The sequence below is a fragment of the Odontesthes bonariensis genome, chromosome 2, assembly GCF_027942865.1.
Source record: "Odontesthes bonariensis isolate fOdoBon6 chromosome 2, fOdoBon6.hap1, whole genome shotgun sequence".
NCBI classification, from domain to species: Eukaryota; Metazoa; Chordata; class Actinopteri; order Atheriniformes; family Atherinopsidae; genus Odontesthes; species Odontesthes bonariensis.
This window is the reverse complement of record NC_134507.1, coordinates 202,312-221,728: the sequence shown is the minus strand read 5'-3', so window position 1 is coordinate 221,728 and position 19,417 is coordinate 202,312. Positions and strand designations below refer to the sequence as shown.

Genomic DNA, 19,417 nt, shown 5'->3' with positions numbered 1-19,417 from the left:
ATGGTCATTCTGCACTCGCTCGCCAGCGCCCCCAGAGAAAATCAACTGAACTGCAGCCAAATTTTTTATAATGGGGCGAATAGGAAGTGGAACGGCTGTCTGTAAAAGGGCTGTGGTGTTAGGCTCAGGCAGCAGCTTCCTGGTGGGTCCACATCACAGTCTGTGGTCGTTGCTATGGGAACGAGGTCAGCTGTGATTGGCTCAGGCAGCAGCTTCCTGGTGGATCCGCATCAGTCTGTGGTCGTTGCTATGGGAACCAGGTGAACGAGGTCAGCTGGTCGGGCCTTTTCCATCAGAACCCGGTCATACAGCTTCTGTTATAAATAATAATTAATTAATTATAATTATTAAATAATAATAATAATAATAACAGTTATAAAGCTGTTATTCTGCCCCTCAGATGTTCTTTTTACTTCTTATTTACACTTTACACGGTAACAAAATATCACAAACCAAACCAGAACAGCCTAGAGAACCCAACAGATCCAGACCAGGACCCGTCAGTCCGACCCGGTCTCAGAAGAAGCCGTCAGAGCAGAAACCAGTCAGCACTTTACCTGCCGTATGATCCAGCGTTTGGAGGTTATGAACATGTGACTTTACTTTGGTGCAGAACAAACTAAGAGTGACTTTTTCCTCGGGGAGTCTAACAGGCCGACCATAAGGCTGCTTTTATTCTTCTTTTTATAATGTACAAATAGAGTTAAAACCGTTCAAACATAAAGTTTGGCGCCACTTTTTTTTCTCTCTGTTCCGACTTTATTTATTTATTTTTTCATTTATAATTTATTTTCATTAAACACAATCCTGTACAAAATACACGGCTTACATCATCCTATAGGCTTATACATTTAAAGGAGGAATTTAGAACAGAAAACATGAGAAAAACATCCGTAAAATAAATAAAATAAAATAAAGTTTGCTCGGGCTTTTGTCATGAATCGTATTTTTCAAACAAACTAAAAAGTTTCACAGCATTGTTGTTTGGCGCGCATTAAGAAGCCCATTGTCACTCTTACTTCAGCTTTACGACACTTCACGACAGTTGGAAGCAGTGTTTCAGCGTCCAGGCCTCGGGCCAATCAATGAGAGGCTGCGCAGGACCTCAACCAATCACAGGGGGGGTACGGATCAGGCTTTCTGCCGCCAGCCGCCTCTGTGCCGCAGCTGCTCATTCACTCTGCCTGGAGACGCGCCGCGTCCCACCGCTCCGCACCGCTGCCGCGTCGTTAGCCGCCAGGCTGCTGCCGCTCTCCGGCTTGGATGTGACAGAGAGGCGGACCGCCGCCTCAGAACCGCGTTCAGGCCCGAACCCGGAGAAGCGGGCCCGCCCCGGACTGAACCGTAAGTGTGTGCGTGTTGATGAGCTCCGTGATCTGACGGTAACTAACGGAGGGAGAAGCGCGTTAGCGGCGGGGCGTGCGGTTGCGTTGCATGATGAGTGTTGATGTCCGGATGAAACGCGCTGAGCACCGACCTGCGGCTGGAGCCTCAGCGGGAGCCTCAGCAGCTTCATCCGGCCGGAAATTAATCAAAATGGGCTGATAGAAGCCGAGGGTTCCGGTACCGGGCGGAGGGTTCCGGTACCGGGAGGAGCGGCAACGCTGCAGCGACGGCGGAACACATGCGGCAGGCCTGAATATTTACCGCTCCTCCTCCTCCTCATCCTCATCTTCCTCCTCCTCCTCCTCCTCATCTTCCTCCTCCTCCTCCTCCTCCTCCTCCTCCTCATCTTCCTCCTCCTCCTCCTCCTCCTCATCTTCCTCCTCCTCCTCCTCCTCATCTTCCTCCTCCTCTTCTTCCTCATCTTCCTCCTCCTCCTCCTCCTCTTCCTCATCTTCCTCCTCCTCCTCCTCTTCTTCCTCATCTTCCTCCTCCTCCTCCTCTTCTTCCTCATCTTCCTCCTCCTCCTCCTCATCTTCCTCCTCCTCTTCTTCCTCATCTTCCTCCTCCTCCTCCTCATCTTCCTCCTCCTCTTCTTCCTCCTCCTCCTCATCTTCCTCCTCCTCTTCTTCCTCCTCCTCATCTTCCTCCTCCTCCTCCTCCTCCTCATCTTCCTCCTCCTCCTCCTCCTCCTCCTCCTCATCTTCCTCCTCCTCTTCTTCCTCATCTTCCTCCTCCTCCTCCTCCTCTTCCTCATCTTCCTCCTCCTCCTCCTCTTCTTCCTCATCTTCCTCCTCCTCCTCCTCTTCTTCCTCATCTTCCTCCTCCTCCTCCTCCTCCTCCTCCTCTTCTTCCTCATCTTCCTCCTCCTCCTCCTCCTCATCTTCCTCCTCCTCATTTTCCTCCTCATCCTCATCTTCCTCATCATCATCATCATCCTCCTCATCCTCCTCCTCCTCATCATCTTCCTCCTCATCTTCCTCCTCATCTTCCTCATCCTCATCTTCCTCATCCTCCTCCTCCTCCTCATCTTCCTCCTCATCCTCCTCATCTTCCTCCTCATCTTCCTCCTCCTCATCATCTTCTTCCTCCTCCTCCTCCTCCTCATTTTCCTCCTCATCTTCCTCCTCCTCATCCTCCTCCTCCTCCTCATCTTCCTCATCTTCCTCATCCTCCTCCTCCTCATCTTCCTCCTCATCCTCCTCCTCCTCCTCATCTTCCTCCTCCTCATCATCTTCTTCTTCCTCTTCTTCTTCCTCCTCCTCCTCATCATTTTCCTCCTCATCCTCATCTTCCTCATCCTCCTCATCCTCCTCTTCCTCATCATCATCCTCCTCATCTTCCTCCTCATCTTCGTCCTCATCCTCATCTTCCTCCTCCTCCTCCTCCTCCTCATCCTCCTCATCTTCTTCTTCCTCCTCATCTTCCTCATCCTCCTCCTCTTGTTCTTCCTCTTCCTGATCTTCTTCCTCCTCCTCATCTTCCTCATCCTCCTCCTCCTCATCTTCCTGATCTTCTTCCTCCTCCTCATCTTCCTCATCCTCCTCCTCCTCATCTTCCTGATCTTCTTCCTCCTCCTCATCTTCCTCATCCTCCTCCTCCTCATCTTCCTGATCTTCTTCTTCCTCATCTTCCTCTTCCTCTTTTCTTCCTCCTCTTCCTCACCTTCTTCCTCCTCATCTTCCTCTTCCTCCTCCTCTTCCTCCTCCCTACACTCTCAGAAATAGGGGTATAGTATGAGTCCTATCTATATAGGAGGTACAATCTATACTAATGTACCCCCTCGGGTTAATTATTGGACCCAAAGGTACCCAGATGTACCTTTTTGAGGGTCCAAAGCAGGGACATGCACAGGAATCTTGAAGGGTAGTTGCTCTAACCTGAAGAAAGGGCAACCCCCCCCCCCCCCCCAAAAAAAAAACAGCAACAACAAAACAACCTCACAGGTTTTTCACTATAAGCACACTGTCTTTATTGAAATATTAAAGGATAAGATCGGTTTTTTGACATTGGGCCCTTGATTTCACATTATAACATGATGTTCTACTCACCCCTGCTTGTTGTTGGTAATTTGGAGCTGTTCCGAAGATATTCGAGAGGCGTCTGGCTGCTCTCTTGAGATATTCGGCCATGAAACGGTTTCCTATGGGCAAGCTTATACAGGCACAAACTATGCTGTTTATAATTTATTAATTACTCTACACTAGCACTGATAACGTGGAGGTGCGTCGCTTACTTAAAAAAATCCGGGTTACTGTAATTTTGAATTTTTGTCGTAAAGTCCCTGTGTGTTTGTCTGTGGGCTGTCTGTGGTAGTAGCATGATGATGACGTCAGTAACACCCACTTTACGACAAACATTCAGACAGCCAGACGCCTCTCGAATATCTTCGGAACAGCTCCAAATTACCAACAACAAGCAGGGGTGAGTAGAACATCATGTTATAATGTGAAATCAAGGGCCCAATGTCAAAAAACGCTCTTGTCCTTTAAGCAGTGTAACAGTAACCGTGTAGCGGTACACAGTGTAAGGTATTAGCAGTGTAGCAGTGTACTTTAACACTAACAGTGTAAAAGTAAAAAAAAGGAGGCACCTATTGGGAGCCATGTCAACAAAAATCTTCAGCACCTCGTGCTTGTTAATTTCAATGTCCTTCTCTATGGCAAGGAGAAGGAGGTCGGACAGCCGTTCTTGCTCACACTGGTTTCTAAGCCTGGTTTTCACAATCTTGAGCTTTGAGAAGGACCTCTCCACTGTTGCTGTGGAGACTGGCAGAGTGGCATACATTTTGGTGAGCTTGAAGAGGGTGGGGAAAACTACTTCTGCATTGTTTGTAAAACGTTGACTGCAAGCTAGCTGGCTGTCGGTGGTTTTTTTTGCTACCTAAACGTGGCACAGTAGCTGGCTGTCAGATTATTTATGGTCACTAAACGTCCTAAACTCGACATTGGATTTTAGAGAAGTTGATTGTGATCATGTCTTGTAGCCTAGGCACTGTGTACACATTTCAAGCTCACCTTTTCAGGCCGTCAGGGCAGTCGCTCTGCTCCCCTCCCTTTTGCCTAAATCTCCAGGTGTCTGGTGAATCTGAATGATTGACTCTGAAGACTTTATTTTAGGAAACTTCAATCAAAATTACGAATTATACAGAAAATCATGTTGAAATATGAAATCATATTTGCCTATATTATTTTTTCCCCTCCTTCAGAAGGGCAGCATCAGCCAAGGACGGCAAAAGGGCGGTTGCCCTGGCAACTTGGGCCATTACCTGTGCACGTCACTGGTCCAAAGGTACACAGATGTACCTTTTTGAGGGTCCAGATGTTGTGAATGTTCAGGTGTTCCAGATGTGGGACACATCCTGGGGATCTGATTGGGTGTCACAGAGCAGGTAAAGATGGGAGGAGTGCAGCCTGGTTCTGGTTCTGACAGGAACGCTCAGTGTTATTGGATGAAGTCTCTGTTGTTGTTGTTGTTGTTGTTGTTTACCTCTGCTTGGAGGTTTATAATAAACAGGAAGCTGCTGATTTAATTCAATATAATTATTTATTTTGTTATTTTATTGGATATTATTCCAGTTCCAGCTTCTGTTAATTTGATTCTGTTGATTTCTTTTAAATTTATTAACATTTATGTATATTTATTGAAATGTTTATTTACATTTTTATTGAAACATTTGTTTAAATAGTGAATATATTTCATTTATTTCTTCGTCTTTATTCTGTTTTCACATTGTAAATGATAGTTTTATTCTCATTTTTTTTTCATTGAATTGTTTTACTTCGATCACAATGACGTCCTAGTTAACGTTAATATTTTTCCCCTTTTCGCGCTCTTATTCTGAAGGACAATCCGCGGTACTTCCGGTGTTCGCAACCATTTAATCCTTTCCCACAATGCTTTGTGTCCACGTCCGCTGCTTCCTGTTTATTGTGACCGTGTCCACCGGTGAATTTGACGGTTAAAGCCGCTCCGCCGCCGCAGTTTTTCGGTGAGTAACAGCGTCCCGGTTCCGCTGGCGCCGCCCCGGTTGGCCGTTGGCTCTGGGTCGGGGTGGGGGGGCCGCCCGCTTCCTCATCACTGACAGCCGGCCGGCCGAGCCGCGGAACCCCGCTCGGAAAAACACCGTTTCTCCCCCAACACGCTGCGGGACAAAGAGAAAGCCGTTTCCCCCGCAGGTTTCACACGTTTCTGGGGAAATGTTGAGCTTCTGACTCTTTCGGCTTTCAGGTTCCGGAGGTTTGGACCGAAATAAGAGCGAATTTAGTGTCTAACTACGGAAGCCCGGTGGCAGCCGCCCTCCTCCGCGGGCTCCTCAGTGAGAAGTAACCGCCAACACGGGAGGGGAACCGGGGTTCTGTTGGGGTTCTGTTGGGGTTCTGTTGGCGTTAGGTGTGAAATAAAGGCTTATTCGGGTTATTTTAAGCCGAATCGATGCTGTGATTGGTGTAAAAATAAGAATCATTTTGCCGCGCCTGGTCGGTTCCGGGCGGGAACGGAGAGTTCTGCAGCCCGGCTGATTCTGCGTTATCAGCACACTGACGGTCACGTGACGCCGCGAGGCGACGAGAGGTCAGAGGTGAGCTGGATCTGTCATCTGCAGTGACGTCACTCAGCGCTGCCTATATTAGGGCGTGTGTCGTCAGGTTGAGTGCAGGCCTGTTGGGTCATAAATAAGAGAGAAGAGTTATGCTGCGTGTACACCGAGAGCGAGCTACGCTAACTGAGCGCCGGACAGCATTATTTCTCTATGGAGGGTGAGCGAATTCCAGTGATTAAACTCAAGCTAATATTATGGTAATGAGCTATGTTCGGCGAAAACCAATGACAATCCACAGATTGTAGGGGTCCGCGGAAACAGACGTGTAAACTTTGGTTCCTAGTTTAATCCTGAGACTGTTGCAATTGCCGTGTCGAGTGCTTCAATACAATAGTGTAGTAACCCCACGCATACCTTTCTCACTGCAATTAAAGGCGGGGTAGGGGTTCTTTTTCTGGAGCATTTTTTTTTACATATTGCTTGAAATACTCTTCACACCCCCATTGCAACCAATTAATTAAAAGTTTTGACACAAAAATGAAAAGTTTTAGTGGCCTCTAGAACGAACAATCCAGGAAAAACACTATCCAATCATACTGATGGACTGCTAACGATGATTGGATTCTGATGCGTCTTTCAAACTGCAATCTGCTCCTCCCCCCCCGTGCGCGTACCCTTCGTGAACGAATTACGCGCCCAGAAGCTTGGCAGGAAGCTAAACTAGAGCCAGCTTGGCTAGCACCTAGCATTATTAAACGGTTCATTATGATGTTGAAAGGTATTTTCTTACCTGTGAATCCGCCATGAGAAAAAGTTAGCGAAACCAATCGATGCTTGCTGTCAGAACAGCGCTCGTGCACTTTCGTGCTCATGAACAAGCATTGCGCGTTCATGTACTCTAGAGGTGTGGCTTTGGGGGGAAGTCTGAAGAAAGAGGTTGGGACTTTTGACCTGTGTATTTTCAAAATGCAGCTTCGCTGGATTCAAAATCCAGGATCTCCTACCCTACCTTTAAATTTTATTTCGGATTTTATTTAGAATTTATTTTATTTTCAGAGCTGCCTCTGCTATTCGGTGCTCTTCTCAGGTGTACCTAATGTAGTTTTACATAATTTGTAATGTGATGTATATCTTGTATAACAAATTGTAAATAACAACACGTTTATTCGTGTCCCTGCCCTCTCTTTCCTCATTTGTTCTTTTTCGCGGGGGTGCTGCACAGCCGCGGGGCCGCTGCACAGCCGCGGGGCCGCTGCACAGCCGCGGGGCCGCTGCACAGCCGCGGGGCCTTTAAAAATGGAACGTTCTAAATGTGACGTCACGAGCAAACAAAGCTACCAAAGCGAATTCTCAAGCGAAGCTTCTCCAGCTACCTCCGCTACCAGGCAGCGTAGGTCGCCCTTGGGGCCCGGGAGGGTTCCAGAACCTGCTGATCAGAACCTTTAAAGGTCCAATCAGCTGCTACCTTTCTGATGTATGACATCACAGAGCGAGCTGCAGGCTCCTCCTCCCAGGATGTGACCTTTTTTCTTTTTTTATAATATTTTGGGTTTTTTGTGCCTTTATTAGACAGGAAGCAGGGGGCAGAGAGAGGGGGAACAACATGCAGCACAGGGCCTTTATTAGACAGGACAGGGTAGACACAGGAAGCAGGGGGCAGAGAGAGGGGGAACAACATGCAGCACAGGGCCTTTATTAGACAGGACAGGGTAGACACAGGAAGCAGGGGGCAGAGAGAGGGGGACAACATGCAGCACAGGGCCTTTATTAGACAGGACAGGGTAGAGAGAGACAGGAAGCAGGGGGCAGAGAGAGGGGGAACAACATGCAGCACATGGCCTTTATTAGACAGGACAGGGTAGAGAGAGACAGGAAGCAGGGGGCAGAGAGAGGGGGAACAACATGCAGCACAGTGCCTTTATTAGACAGGACAGGGTAGACACAGGAAGCAGGGGGCAGAGAGAGGGGAACAACATGCAGCACAGTGCCTTTATTAGACAGGACAGGGTAGAGAGAGACAGGAAGCAGGGGGCAGAGAGAGGGGGAACAACATGCAGCACAGTGCCTTTATTAGACAGGACAGGGTAGAGAGAGACAGGAAGCAGGGGGCAGAGAGAGGGGGAACAACATGCAGCACAGGGCCTTTATTAGACAGGACAGGGTAGAGAGACAGGAAGCAGGGGGCAGAGAGAGGGGGAACAACATGCAGCACAGGGCCTTTATTAGACAGGAGAGTGTAGAGACAGGAAGCAGGGGGCAGAGAGAGGGGGAACAACATGCAGCACAGGGCCTTTATTAGACAGGACAGGGTAGAGACAGGAAGCAGGGGGCAGAGAGAGGGGGAACAACATGCAGCACAGGGCCTTTATTAGACAGGACAGGGTAGAGAGAGACAGGAAGCAGGGGGCAGAGAGAGGGGGAACAACATGCAGCACATGGCCTTTATTAGACAGGACAGGGTAGAGAGAGACAGGAAGCAGGGGGCAGAGAGAGGGGGAACAAGATGCAGCACAGAGCCTTTATTAGACAGGACAGGGTAGAGAGACAGGAAGCAGGGGGCAGAGAGAGGGGGAACAACATGCAGCACAGGGCCTTTATTAGACAGGACAGGGTAGAGAGAGACAGGAAGCAGGGGGCAGAGAGAGGGGGAACAACATGCAGCACATGGCCTTTATTAGACAGGACAGGGTAGAGAGAGACAGGAAGCAGGGGGCAGAGAGAGGGGGAACAAGATGCAGCACAGAGCCTTTATTAGACAGGACAGGGTAGAGAGACAGGAAGCAGGGGGCAGAGAGAGGGGGAACAACATGCAGCACAGGGCCTTTATTAGACAGGACAGGGTAGAGAGACAGGAAGCAGGGGACAGAGAGAGGGGGAACAACATGCAGCACAGAGCCTTTATTAGACAGGACAGGGTAGAGACAGGAAGCAGGGGGCAGAGAGAGGGGGAACAACATGCAGCACATGGCCTTTATTAGACAGGACAGTGTAGAGAGACAGGAAGTAGGGGGCAGAGAGAGGGGGAACAACATGCAGCACATGGCCTTTATTAGACAGGACAGGGTAGAGAGAGACAGGAAGCAGGGGGCAGAGAGAGGGGGAACAACATGCAGCACAGGGCCTTTATTAGACAGGACAGGGTAGAGAGAGACAGGAAGCAGGGGGCAGAGAGAGGGGAACAACATGCAGCACAGGGCCTTTATTAGACAGGACAGGGTAGAGAGACAGGAAGCAGGGGGCAGAGAGAGGGGGAACAACATGCAGCACATGGCCTTTATTAGACAGGACAGGGTAGAGAGAGACAGGAAGCAGGGGGCAGAGAGAGGGGAACAACATGCAGCACAGGGCCTTTATTAGACAGGACAGGGTAGAGAGACAGGAAGCAGGGGGCAGAGAGAGGGGGAACAACATGCAGCACAGGGCCTTTATTAGACAGGACAGGGTAGAGAGACAGGAAGCAGGGGGCAGAGAGAGGGGGAACAACATGCAGCACAGGGCCTTTATTAGACAGGACAGGGTAGAGAGACAGGAAGCAGGGGGCAGAGAGAGGGGGAACAACATGCAGCACAGTGCCTTTATTAGACAGGACAGGGTAGAGAGACAGGAAGCAGGGGGCAGAGAGAGGGGGAACAACATGCAGCACAGTGCCTTTATTAGACAGGACAGGGTAGAGAGACAGGAAGCAGGGGGCAGAGAGAGGGGGAACAACATGCAGCACAGGGCCTTTATTAGACAGGACAGGGTAGAGAGACAGGAAGCAGGGGGCAGAGAGAGGGGGAACAACATGCAGCACAGGGCCTTTATTAGACAGGACAGGGTAGAGAGACAGGAAGCAGGGGGCAGAGAGAGGGGGAACAACATGCAGCACAGGGCCTTTATTAGACAGGACAGGGTAGAGACAGGAAGCAGGGGACAGAGAGGGGGAACAACATGCAGCACAGGGCCTTTATTAGACAGGACAGGGTAGAGACAGGAAGCAGGGGGCAGAGAGAGGGGGAACAACATGCAGCACAGTGCCTTTATTGGACAGGGTAGAGAGACAGGAAGCAGGGGGCAGAGAGAGGGGGGACAACATGCAGCACAGTGCCTTTATTAAACAGGACAGGGTAGAGAGACAGGAAGCAGGGGGCAGAGAGAGGGGGAACAACATGCAGCACAGGGCCTTTATTAGACAGGACAGGGTAGAGAGACAGGAAGCAGGGGGCAGAGAGAGGGGGAACAACATGCAGCACAGGGCCTTTATTAGACAGGACAGGGTAGAGAGACAGGAAGCAGGGGGCAGAGAGAGGGGGAACAACATGCAGCACATGGCCTTTATTAGACAGGACAGGGTAGAGACAGGAAGCAGGGGGCAGAGAGAGGGGGAACAACATGCAGCACAGTGCCTTTATTAGACAGGACAGGGTAGAGAGAGACAGGAAGCAGGGGGCAGAGAGAGGGGGAACAACATGCAGCACAGTGCCGTTATTAGACAGGACAGGGTAGAGAGACAGGAAGCAGGGGGCAGAGAGAGGGGGAACAACATGCAGCACAGTGCCTTTATTAAACAGGACAGGGTAGAGAGACAGGAAGCAGGGGGCAGAGAGAGGGGGAACAACATGCAGCACAGGGCCTTTATTAGACAGGACAGGGTAGAGAGACAGGAAGCAGGGGGCAGAGAGAGGGGGAACAACATGCAGCACAGTGCCTTTATTGGACAGGGTAGAGAGACAGGAAGCAGGGGGCAGAGAGAGGGGGAACAACATGCAGCACAGTGCCTTTATTGGACAGGGTAGAGAGACAGGAAGCAGGGGGCAGAGAGAGGGGGAACAACATGCAGCACAGTGCCTTTATTAAACAGGACAGGGTAGAGAGACAGGAAGCAGGGGGCAGAGAGAGGGGGAACAACATGCAGCACAGGGCCTTTATTAGACAGGACAGGGTAGAGAGACAGGAAGCAGGGGGCAGAGAGAGGGGGAACAACATGCAGCACATGGCCTTTATTAGACAGGACAGGGTAGAGAGACAGGAAGCAGGGGGCAGAGAGAGGGGGAACAACATGCAGCACAGTGCCTTTATTAGACAGGACAGGGTAGAGAGAGACAGGAAGCAGGGGGCAGAGAGAGGGGGAACAACATGCAGCACAGGGCCTTTATTAGACAGGACAGGGTAGAGAGGCAGGGGGCAGAGAGAGGGGGAACAACATGCAGCACAGGGCCTTTATTAGACAGGACAGGGTAGAGACAGGAAGCAGGGGACAGAGAGAGGGGGAACAACATGCAGCACAGTGCCTTTATTAGACAGGACAGGGTAGAGAGACAGGAAGCAGGGGGCAGAGAGAGGGGGAACAACATGCAGCACAGTGCCTTTATTAAACAGGACAGGGTAGAGAGACAGGAAGCAGGGGCAGAGAGAGGGGGAACAACATGCAGCACAGGGCCTTTATTAGACAGGACAGGGTAGAGAGACAGGAAGCAGGGGGCAGAGAGAGGGGGAACAACATGCAGCACAGTGCCTTTATTAGACAGGACAGGGTAGAGACAGGAAGCAGGGGGCAGAGAGAGGGGGAACAACATGCAGCACAGTGCCTTTATTAGACAGGACAGGGTAGAGACAGGAAGCAGGGGACAGAGAGAGGGGGAACAACATGCAGCACAGCATCTGTATTGATCTGTTATTGATCTGTAGTCATCTTTTATTGATCCGTATTGATCGGTTATTTATATGTTATTGATCTGTAATTGATCCGTATTGATCGGTTATTTATGTTATTGATCTGTATTCATCTGTTATTGATCTGTATTTGTATTCATCTTTAATTGATCCGTATTGATCTGTTATTGATCCGTTTTGATCCGTATTCATCTTTTATTGATTGATCCGTATTCATCTGTTATTGATCCGTATTCATTTGTTATTGATCTGTTATTGATCCGTATTCATCTGTTATTGATCCGTTGTGATCCGTATTCATCTGTTATTGATCTGTTGTTGATCTGTTATTGATCCGTATTCCTCCGTTTTGATCCGTATTCATCTTTTATTGATCCGTATTGATCGGTTATTTATCTGTTATTGATCTGTATTCATCTGTTATTGATCTGTCTTGGTATTCATCTTTTATTGATCCGTTTTGATCCGTATTCATCTTTTATTGATCCGTATTCATCTGTTATTGATCCGTATTGCTCCATATTGATCCATATTCATCTGTTATTGATCCGTATTCATCTGTTATTGATCTTTTATTGATCCGTTTTGATCCGTATTCATCTTTTATTGATCCGTATTCATCTGTTATTGATCCGTATTGCTCCATATTGATCCATATTCATCTGTTATTGATCCGTATTCATCTGTTATTGATCCGTATTCATCTGATATTGATCCGTATTCATCTTTTATTGATCCGTATTGCTCCGTTTTCATCCATATTCATCTTTTATTGATCCGTATTGATCTGTTATTGATCTGTATTGATCCGTCTGCCCCTCAGGTCTGCCATTCTTCCTCTGACCCCTCCTCGCCTCCTCTGTCTGGCTTCTCCTGCAGCCCATGATGGAGGACTCGGAGACGGAGCTGGCGGTCTCAGAGTCGGACGCGCTGGGCGCCGACTTCATCACGGTGGAGCTGGACACGCAGCCCATCGAGTACGTGGTGAAGTGGGCCGAGGTCGGGTCCAAGTTCACCATCTCCTGCGTGAAGAAGGACTCGGACGACCCGTCGGACCTGACGGCCGACCAGCTGAAGATCGAGACGGACGAGGCATTCTTCGCCCCCTACGAGGAGGTGTACCCCTGTGAGGTGACGGAGCAGAGCGTGGAGATCAAGACGGACTCCGACTCGGAGGACGAGGACGCCGAGGAGGAGCAGGAAGTACTGGTGGAGGCGGGGAGCAGCCAGCTGGACGAGGCAGACTCGGATCAGGCCGACTACGAGCCCGACGAGCGCCAGTTCCGCTGCAGCTACTGCGGAAAGAGCTACAGCCACGCCTCCAGCCTGTACCGCCACCAGCAGACGCACACGGGCAAGACCGGGGCGCCGCCGCCCGCCAAGAGGGCGCTGGAGCCCACGCACCAGGACGCACGCTACACCTGCCCCCACTGCGGCATGAGCTTCAAAGGCAGCAGGTGTGTGTGTTCGGGTACCTGTGTGTTCAGGTACCGGTGGATCAGCTGATCAGCAACACGGCGCCAGCAGAGCGTGTGTTTGGTCACGTGTTGCTGCGGTGAAGGCGCACACCCAGACCCAGTTTAATCTGGTCCGGTTCGACTGGTCGGACCGACCCATTCGGGGGGGAGCGGGGCACCGTCAACACCGTGTATAGTGAGGGCAGGGCTCTGCTGACCTCGTCTAGGGATGTCGTGAGTCGGTGAGGGGAATACTTCGAGGGCCTCCTCAATCCTACCGACACGCCTTCAGATGAGGAAGCAGAGTTGGGGAGCTCGGACGTGGGGCCTCCCATTTCTGGGGCTGAGGTTGCCGAGGTGGTCAAAAAACTCCTCGGTGGCCCCGGGGGTGGATGAGGTCCGTCCTGAGTTCCTCAAGGCTCTGGATGCTGTCTTGGTTGACACGCCTCTGCAGCATCGCGTGGACATCGGGGGCAGTGCCTCTGGACTGGCAGATCGGGGTGGTGGTCCCCCTCTTTAAAAAGGGGGACCGGCGGGTGTGTTCCACCTACAGGGGGATTCAGGAGGTGCAGTGTGGTTCTCGTCCTGGCCGTGGACCAGCGGACCAGCTCTATACCCTCAGCAGGATCCTGGAGGGAGCATGGGAGTTCGCCCAACCGGTCTACATGTGTTTTGTGGACTTGGAGAAGGCGTTCCACCGTGTCCCTCGGGGACTCTTGTGGGGGGTGCTCCGGGAGTATGGAGTGCCGGACCCCTTGATATGGGCTGTTCGGTCTCTGTATGACCGGTGTCAGAGTTTGGTCCGCATTGCCGGCAGTAAGTCGGACATGTTTCCTGTGAGGGTTGGACTCCGTCAGGGCTGCCCTTTGTCACCGATTCTGTTCATAATCATCCTCAACACGCACGTCTCTTTTTCAATTGCGGAAAATATTTTTCAATACTCATCTGGATTGAAGCAGTAAACATTCAATGTAAGAGTTTAAAAAAAAACTACTTTATTTGATTCACAGCTGCTAGTGTTTTGACCTCGACAACCCAACTACATTTTTTTACGGCAAACTTGCGACTAGTGATTACGCCTTATAAAGAAGGCGTAATCACTTGTTTGCTATGGGTCGGGACGGGACGGGACGGGACAACATTGTATTCAAAATATAAAATATTTTTATAGGACTTTTTAATGTGTGATTTTATAAAGGTGCACGTGATACCAACCTTTCGTGAATTTCGCCAGCCGTCCTCTTTCGGTTGAGCTAATCTAACGCGACGCTGAAGCTAGCAAGCTTCCACGCTTCCAGGGATGATCTCGCTGATGGAGACACGCGGTGTGCACGGAGGGGAAGGGCTGTGTGTGTGAGTAGTCTATGCGAGAGAGACGCGTGACTGACAGAGAGACGGAGGGAGAGCAGGGAAAGGAAATGCAGCTGAACGAATACGAGTATTTTTTAAATAGCGTTAAAATAAATACTGATAACGAAACGCAATATGTGGCGGCCGGTGTTGAATCTGTGGCGTACCGCCACAAATTAGTCTATGTGTGGGAAACACTGCCTACCTCCAAATCTGAGACCATGGTCCTCGGCCGGAAAAGGGTGAAATGCCCTCTCCGGGTATGAGGTCCTTCCCCAAGTGGAGGAGTTCAAGTATCTCGGGGTCTTGTTCACGAGTGAGGGACGAATGGGGCAGGAGATTGACAGGCGGATCGGTGCGGCGTCTGCAGTGATGCGGGCTCTGCACCGACCCGTCGTGGTGAAGAAGGAGCTGAGCCAAAAGGCCAAGCTCTCGATTTACCGGTTAGTCTACGTTCCTACCCTCACCTATGGTCACGAGCTGTGGGTAGTGACCGAAAGAACGAGATCCTACCCTCACCTGTGGTCACGAGCTGTGGGTAGGGACCGAAAGAACGAGATCCTACCCTCACCTATGGTCACGAGCTGTGGGTAGGAACCGAAAGAACGAGATCCTACCCTCACCTGTGGGCACGAGCTGTGGGTAGTGACCGAAAGAACGAGATCCTACCCTCACCTGTGGTCACGAGCTGTGGGTAGGGACCGAAAGAACGAGTTCCTACCCTCACCTATGGTCACGAGCTGTGGGTAGTGACCGAAAGAACGAGATCCTACCCTCACCTGTGGTCACGAGCTGTGGGTAGGGACCGAAAGAAAGAGATCCTACCCTCACCTGTGGTCACGAGCTGTGGGTAGTGACCGAAAGAACGAGATCCTACCCTCACCTATGGCCACGAGCTGTGGGTAGTGACCGAAAGAACGAGATCCTACCCTCACCTATGGTCACGAGCTGTGGGTAGTGACCGAAAGAACGAGATCCTACCCTCACCTGTGGTCACGAGCTGTGGGTAGGGACCGAAAGAAAGAGATCCTACCCTCACCTGTGGTCACGAGCTGTGGGTAGTGACCGAAAGAACGAGATCCTACCCTCACCTATGGTCACGAGCTGTGGGTAGTGACCGAAAGAACGAGATCCTACCCTCACCTATGGTCACGAGCTGTGGGTAGGGACCGAAAGAAAGAGTTCCTACCCTCACCTATGGTCACGAGCTGTGGGTAGTGACCGAAAGAACGAGATCCTACCTTCACCTATGGTCACGAGCTGTGGGTAGGGACCGAAAGAACGAGATCGCGAATACAAGCGGCCGAAATGAGCCTAACCCCAAATGAACCCTGGTGAGGTGTTCCAGGCCCGTCCCACTGGGAGGAGGCCCCGGGGAAGACCCAGGACACGTTGGAGAGACTATGTCTCTGGGCTGGCCTGGGAACGCCTCGGGGTCCCCCCAGAGGAGCTGGAGGAAATGGCCGGGGACAGGGACTTAAAACATTTACCTGTGAGAGTCTGTGATGTCAGATTGTGTGAACGGTTTCAGGTGAGATGCACCTGGTGGCTGAAGGGGTAACTCTGTGTTTGTTTGCCCTGCAGGATGCTGGGCAGTCACCTGCGGCTGCACGGCAAGCGGCGGATCCACCCCTGCAACATCTGCGGGAAGGAGTTCAACCACAGCTCCAGCCTGTCGCGCCACCGTCTCATCCACAAGAAGGGAAAAGGGATCCCCAAGGACGCCGCCCTGGGCTCCAACATGGCCGCCCTGCGCCACTCGCTGAAGGTCGGCAGCAAAAACAAGAAGGCCAAGAGGCAGCAGCAGCAGCAGCACATGGCGACCGCCATCATCCAGAGTCAAGGCGCCGACAAGTTCTACGCCTGCCCGCAATGCGACATGAGCTTCAGGACGTCCACGCAGCTGTCCAAGCATCAGGTGACCCACGTCAAGGAGCTGCTGGACAGCTACACGCCGGGCAAGGAGAACCTGGGCGAAACTTCGTCCGACCTCAAGATCCGCCTGAAGCTCTGCTCCCGCGACAAGCCCAACTTCTACACCCTGTGCAAGAAGAACCGCCGCCGCCGCGGGGGCCGGGCCAGCAAGCGGGGCCCCGTCGCCTCCGAGGATGACGAGGAGGGCGTCGGGGTCGGGCGCCATGGATGCAGCCAATGCGGGAAGCACTTCAGCCACGCCTCCAGCCTGGCCCGGCACCAGCAGACCCACAGGGCGGAGGACGGCGGTGGGCGGGGGAAGCTGCAACACCACAAGGCCGGACTCCACGGCAAGACCAAGACCTACACGTGCGCGGCGTGCAACAAGACCTTCATGCACTCCTCCAGCTTCTCGCGGCACAAGAAGGCCCACATGGAGGAGGAGCAGCGGGTCCGCGCCGCCGCCAAGCGCCGGAAGAGGCCCACGCTGGACGAGACCGCTCCGCTGGAGTCCGACTCCGAGTGACGCTGCCCATCTCTGGACTGGGGTCGGACCGGTTCTGGACCTGTTCTGAGTTGGTTCTGAATCGGCACCGACTGGTTCTGGACCTGTTCCGGACCTGTTCTGAGCTGGTTCTGGAGTGGTTTGGGACCTGTTTGGAACCTGTTCTGGACCTGTTCTGAGCTGGTTCTGAATCGGCACCGACTGGTTCTGGAGTGGTTTGGGACCTGTTCTGGACCGGTTCTGGACCTGTTCTGAGCTGGTTCTTAATCGGCACCGACTGGTTCTGGAGTGGTTTGGGACCGGTTCTGGACCTGTTCTGAACTGGTTCTGAATCGGCACCGACTGGTTCTGGAGTGGTTTGGGACCTGTTCTGAGCTGGTTCTGGAGTGGTTTGGGACCGGTTCTGGACCTGTTCTGAGCTGGTTCTGGAGTGGTTTGGGACCGGTTCTGTGAAAAGTTCAAATTCAGAAATGTTCTGGACCAGTTTTGGATTCTGGTTGTCCAGGTTTCAGGAACTGATTGGTTATTCTCTGGTGTAGATAGCAGCAGGAACTCCAAATATGGCCGTATGTTTTCGGATCTCCATATATAGTCATATCCATATATGGTCAGAACTGACAGTTAGCTACTTGCTCTTGTGAACGGGATTAGATTTAAATTGTAACCACCTGCCCCACCCCCTGTCTGTGAGGTGTCACATGATCACCCCCAGCGGCCGCGCCAGGACAGCAGAGCATCATGGGAAACGGAGTCCACCTTGTTCCTTTTTAGGTTGACTAAATGTAAACGACCCAGACGTTCGACTGACTGCTGAGTCGATCAGCAGCTGATTGATAATCAATACTTTGTTGTGATCGTTTATTTCGATCTGAAACAATAAAAATGTTTTTATCAACCAAAGTAATTATTGATTGATCAGAATAAACTGGGGGCAGATCAATAACTGTCTCCTGTATTGACATCTTCCTGCAGATGTTCAGCTGGAACCAATAACTGATAATCACCCTCCATTATTGATTAAGCAGACTTCGACCCAAACACTATCGATTGATTATTGATTATCATTTTGCTGATTGATCGCAGTTTTTGTCGTGGTGAACTGATCTTGGCGTGGCGCCGCCTCCTTTGTTTCTCCCTTCTTCCTGTTTCAGTTCCTTGGAGTGATTTGATTGGTTGAAGTTCTTTTAAGCACCGGGTTCTGATAGGTTGACCGGTTGCCGGGGAAACTGCACTTATTTATGAATTTGGAGCGATGTTGTAATATATGAATATAAACGCTATTTAAATGTCACAAAGAAGAAAATATTTAAAAAAAAAAAAAAACAGAGCCCCGCCGGCTGCCTTGTTACCATAGCAACACCGCCGCATACATTCACCAGCCTTTTAAAGTCAGAGCTGCTGTGATTGGCTCAGAGGTCAGAGAGGCGTGGCCTGAAGGCGCGTCGTCATCCGAAGACGACGAACTCCGCCGCCGCTTTGTCCCGGAGGGTTCAGGGACGTCCGGGTGGAGAGGACGCCACGTGGACGCAGGTAAAGCGTGGACCAGGATCAAACCAAGGATCATCAAAGCCCCGCCCCCTCTTTGAGTTCGTGTTAGCGGTGACCCGTTTGTGGTGTGTGATGACGTCTGAGCGGCGGCCAATCCCGTAGAAGATAAGAAGCCCCCTCATGTTCAGGTTCCTGTTGTTCCTCACCGCTGCTGTTCTGGTTCTGTCCACGGTTTAGGTCCACGCCGTGTCGGTGGCGCCGGCCCAGCTTCACACCGCAGGTAGAAGGTCGTTCGTCATTGTGTTGTGTTTCCAATAGAAATGAACCCGTTGACATGTTTGTCTTGCGTTTTGTAATAAAGACTAAAAGAAGTTTGAGTCTCTGTCTGTTTGTCAGTGCACGTGATGTCAGTGCACGTGATGGTAGCGCATGTGTCCACCAGAGGGCAGCAAACAGCAGCCGTAACACATGGCTGTGTTTCTGTAGAAAACTACTCACCATGATCACAGGTGTTCCTCAAAGATCCAACTTCAGCCCACATTTTATTTTCTGAACGGGTCTACGTCCCGCCGGTACGTTTCTATGCTGATGACAGCAACGTATTCTCTGAATCCAGCATTTCAGTCTCATGTTGGAACTAAAACTAAAAGTTAAAAATGGAACAAAAATCTATGGAACTACTCCTTAAAGCAGCTAATTCCTCTATTCTGACTCATCACACAGGTAGAAAAAAAAGTCGTTTGTGTTCAAAGTCCAGAGGGGTGTTCCACGAAAGTAGCTAAAGAAAGCCCGGCTGTATCAGGAAAGCCTCGCTTAAACTAACGCCATCTCCCAATTAAGCCTCAAGTCGTTCCACGAAGGCTTCCATAGCCTGGCTATGTGCGAGGCTTACTTTGTGTTATAATGTGTTTACATAAAGCATGCTGAACTGTCTCTGTATGAGATGTACAGCACACATATACTGACCCTGCTCAGTTTATTAATAACCCAATAATCAACACATTACATTACATCACATTACAGTCATTCTGCAGAAGCTTTTATCCAAAGCGACTTACAATCAGTGTGTTCCACATCGGGAGGCAAAAGACCTTCAGATCACAAGAAATCAGAAGTGCATTTCCTTCC

The 19,417-nt window shown here is 50.9% G+C and overlaps 1 protein-coding gene across 2 annotated transcripts; it reads left to right on the top strand.

Annotated features, from left to right (window-relative positions):
- Positions 1 to 1,150: 1,150 nt before the first annotated feature.
- On the top strand, positions 1,151 to 18,661 carry LOC142388236 (uncharacterized). 2 transcript variants are annotated; one of them, XM_075473286.1, is made up of 3 exons: positions 1,151 to 1,344; positions 12,399 to 13,032; positions 15,967 to 18,661. In XM_075473286.1, exons 2-3 carry the CDS (start codon positions 12,458 to 12,460, stop codon positions 16,820 to 16,822), a joined length of 1,431 nt encoding a protein of 476 aa, XP_075329401.1. In that variant the 5' UTR covers positions 1,151 to 1,344; positions 12,399 to 12,457; the 3' UTR covers positions 16,823 to 18,661. The 2 variants fall into 2 exon arrangements, with proteins under 2 accessions (XP_075329401.1, XP_075329393.1); XM_075473278.1 differs by lacking the exon at positions 1,151 to 1,344 and adding an exon at positions 5,268 to 5,374.
- Positions 18,662 to 19,417: the final 756 nt, after the last annotated feature.

Coding starts and splice junctions, on each gene's coding strand:
- LOC142388236 (XM_075473286.1), top strand. CDS start 12,458: ATGATGGAGGACTCGGAGACGGAGCTGGCGGTCTCAGAGTCGGACGCG. Junction 13,033..15,966: donor ATGAGCTTCAAAGGCAGCAG/GTGTGTGTGTTC, acceptor TTTGCCCTGCAG/GATGCTGGGCAGTCACCTGC.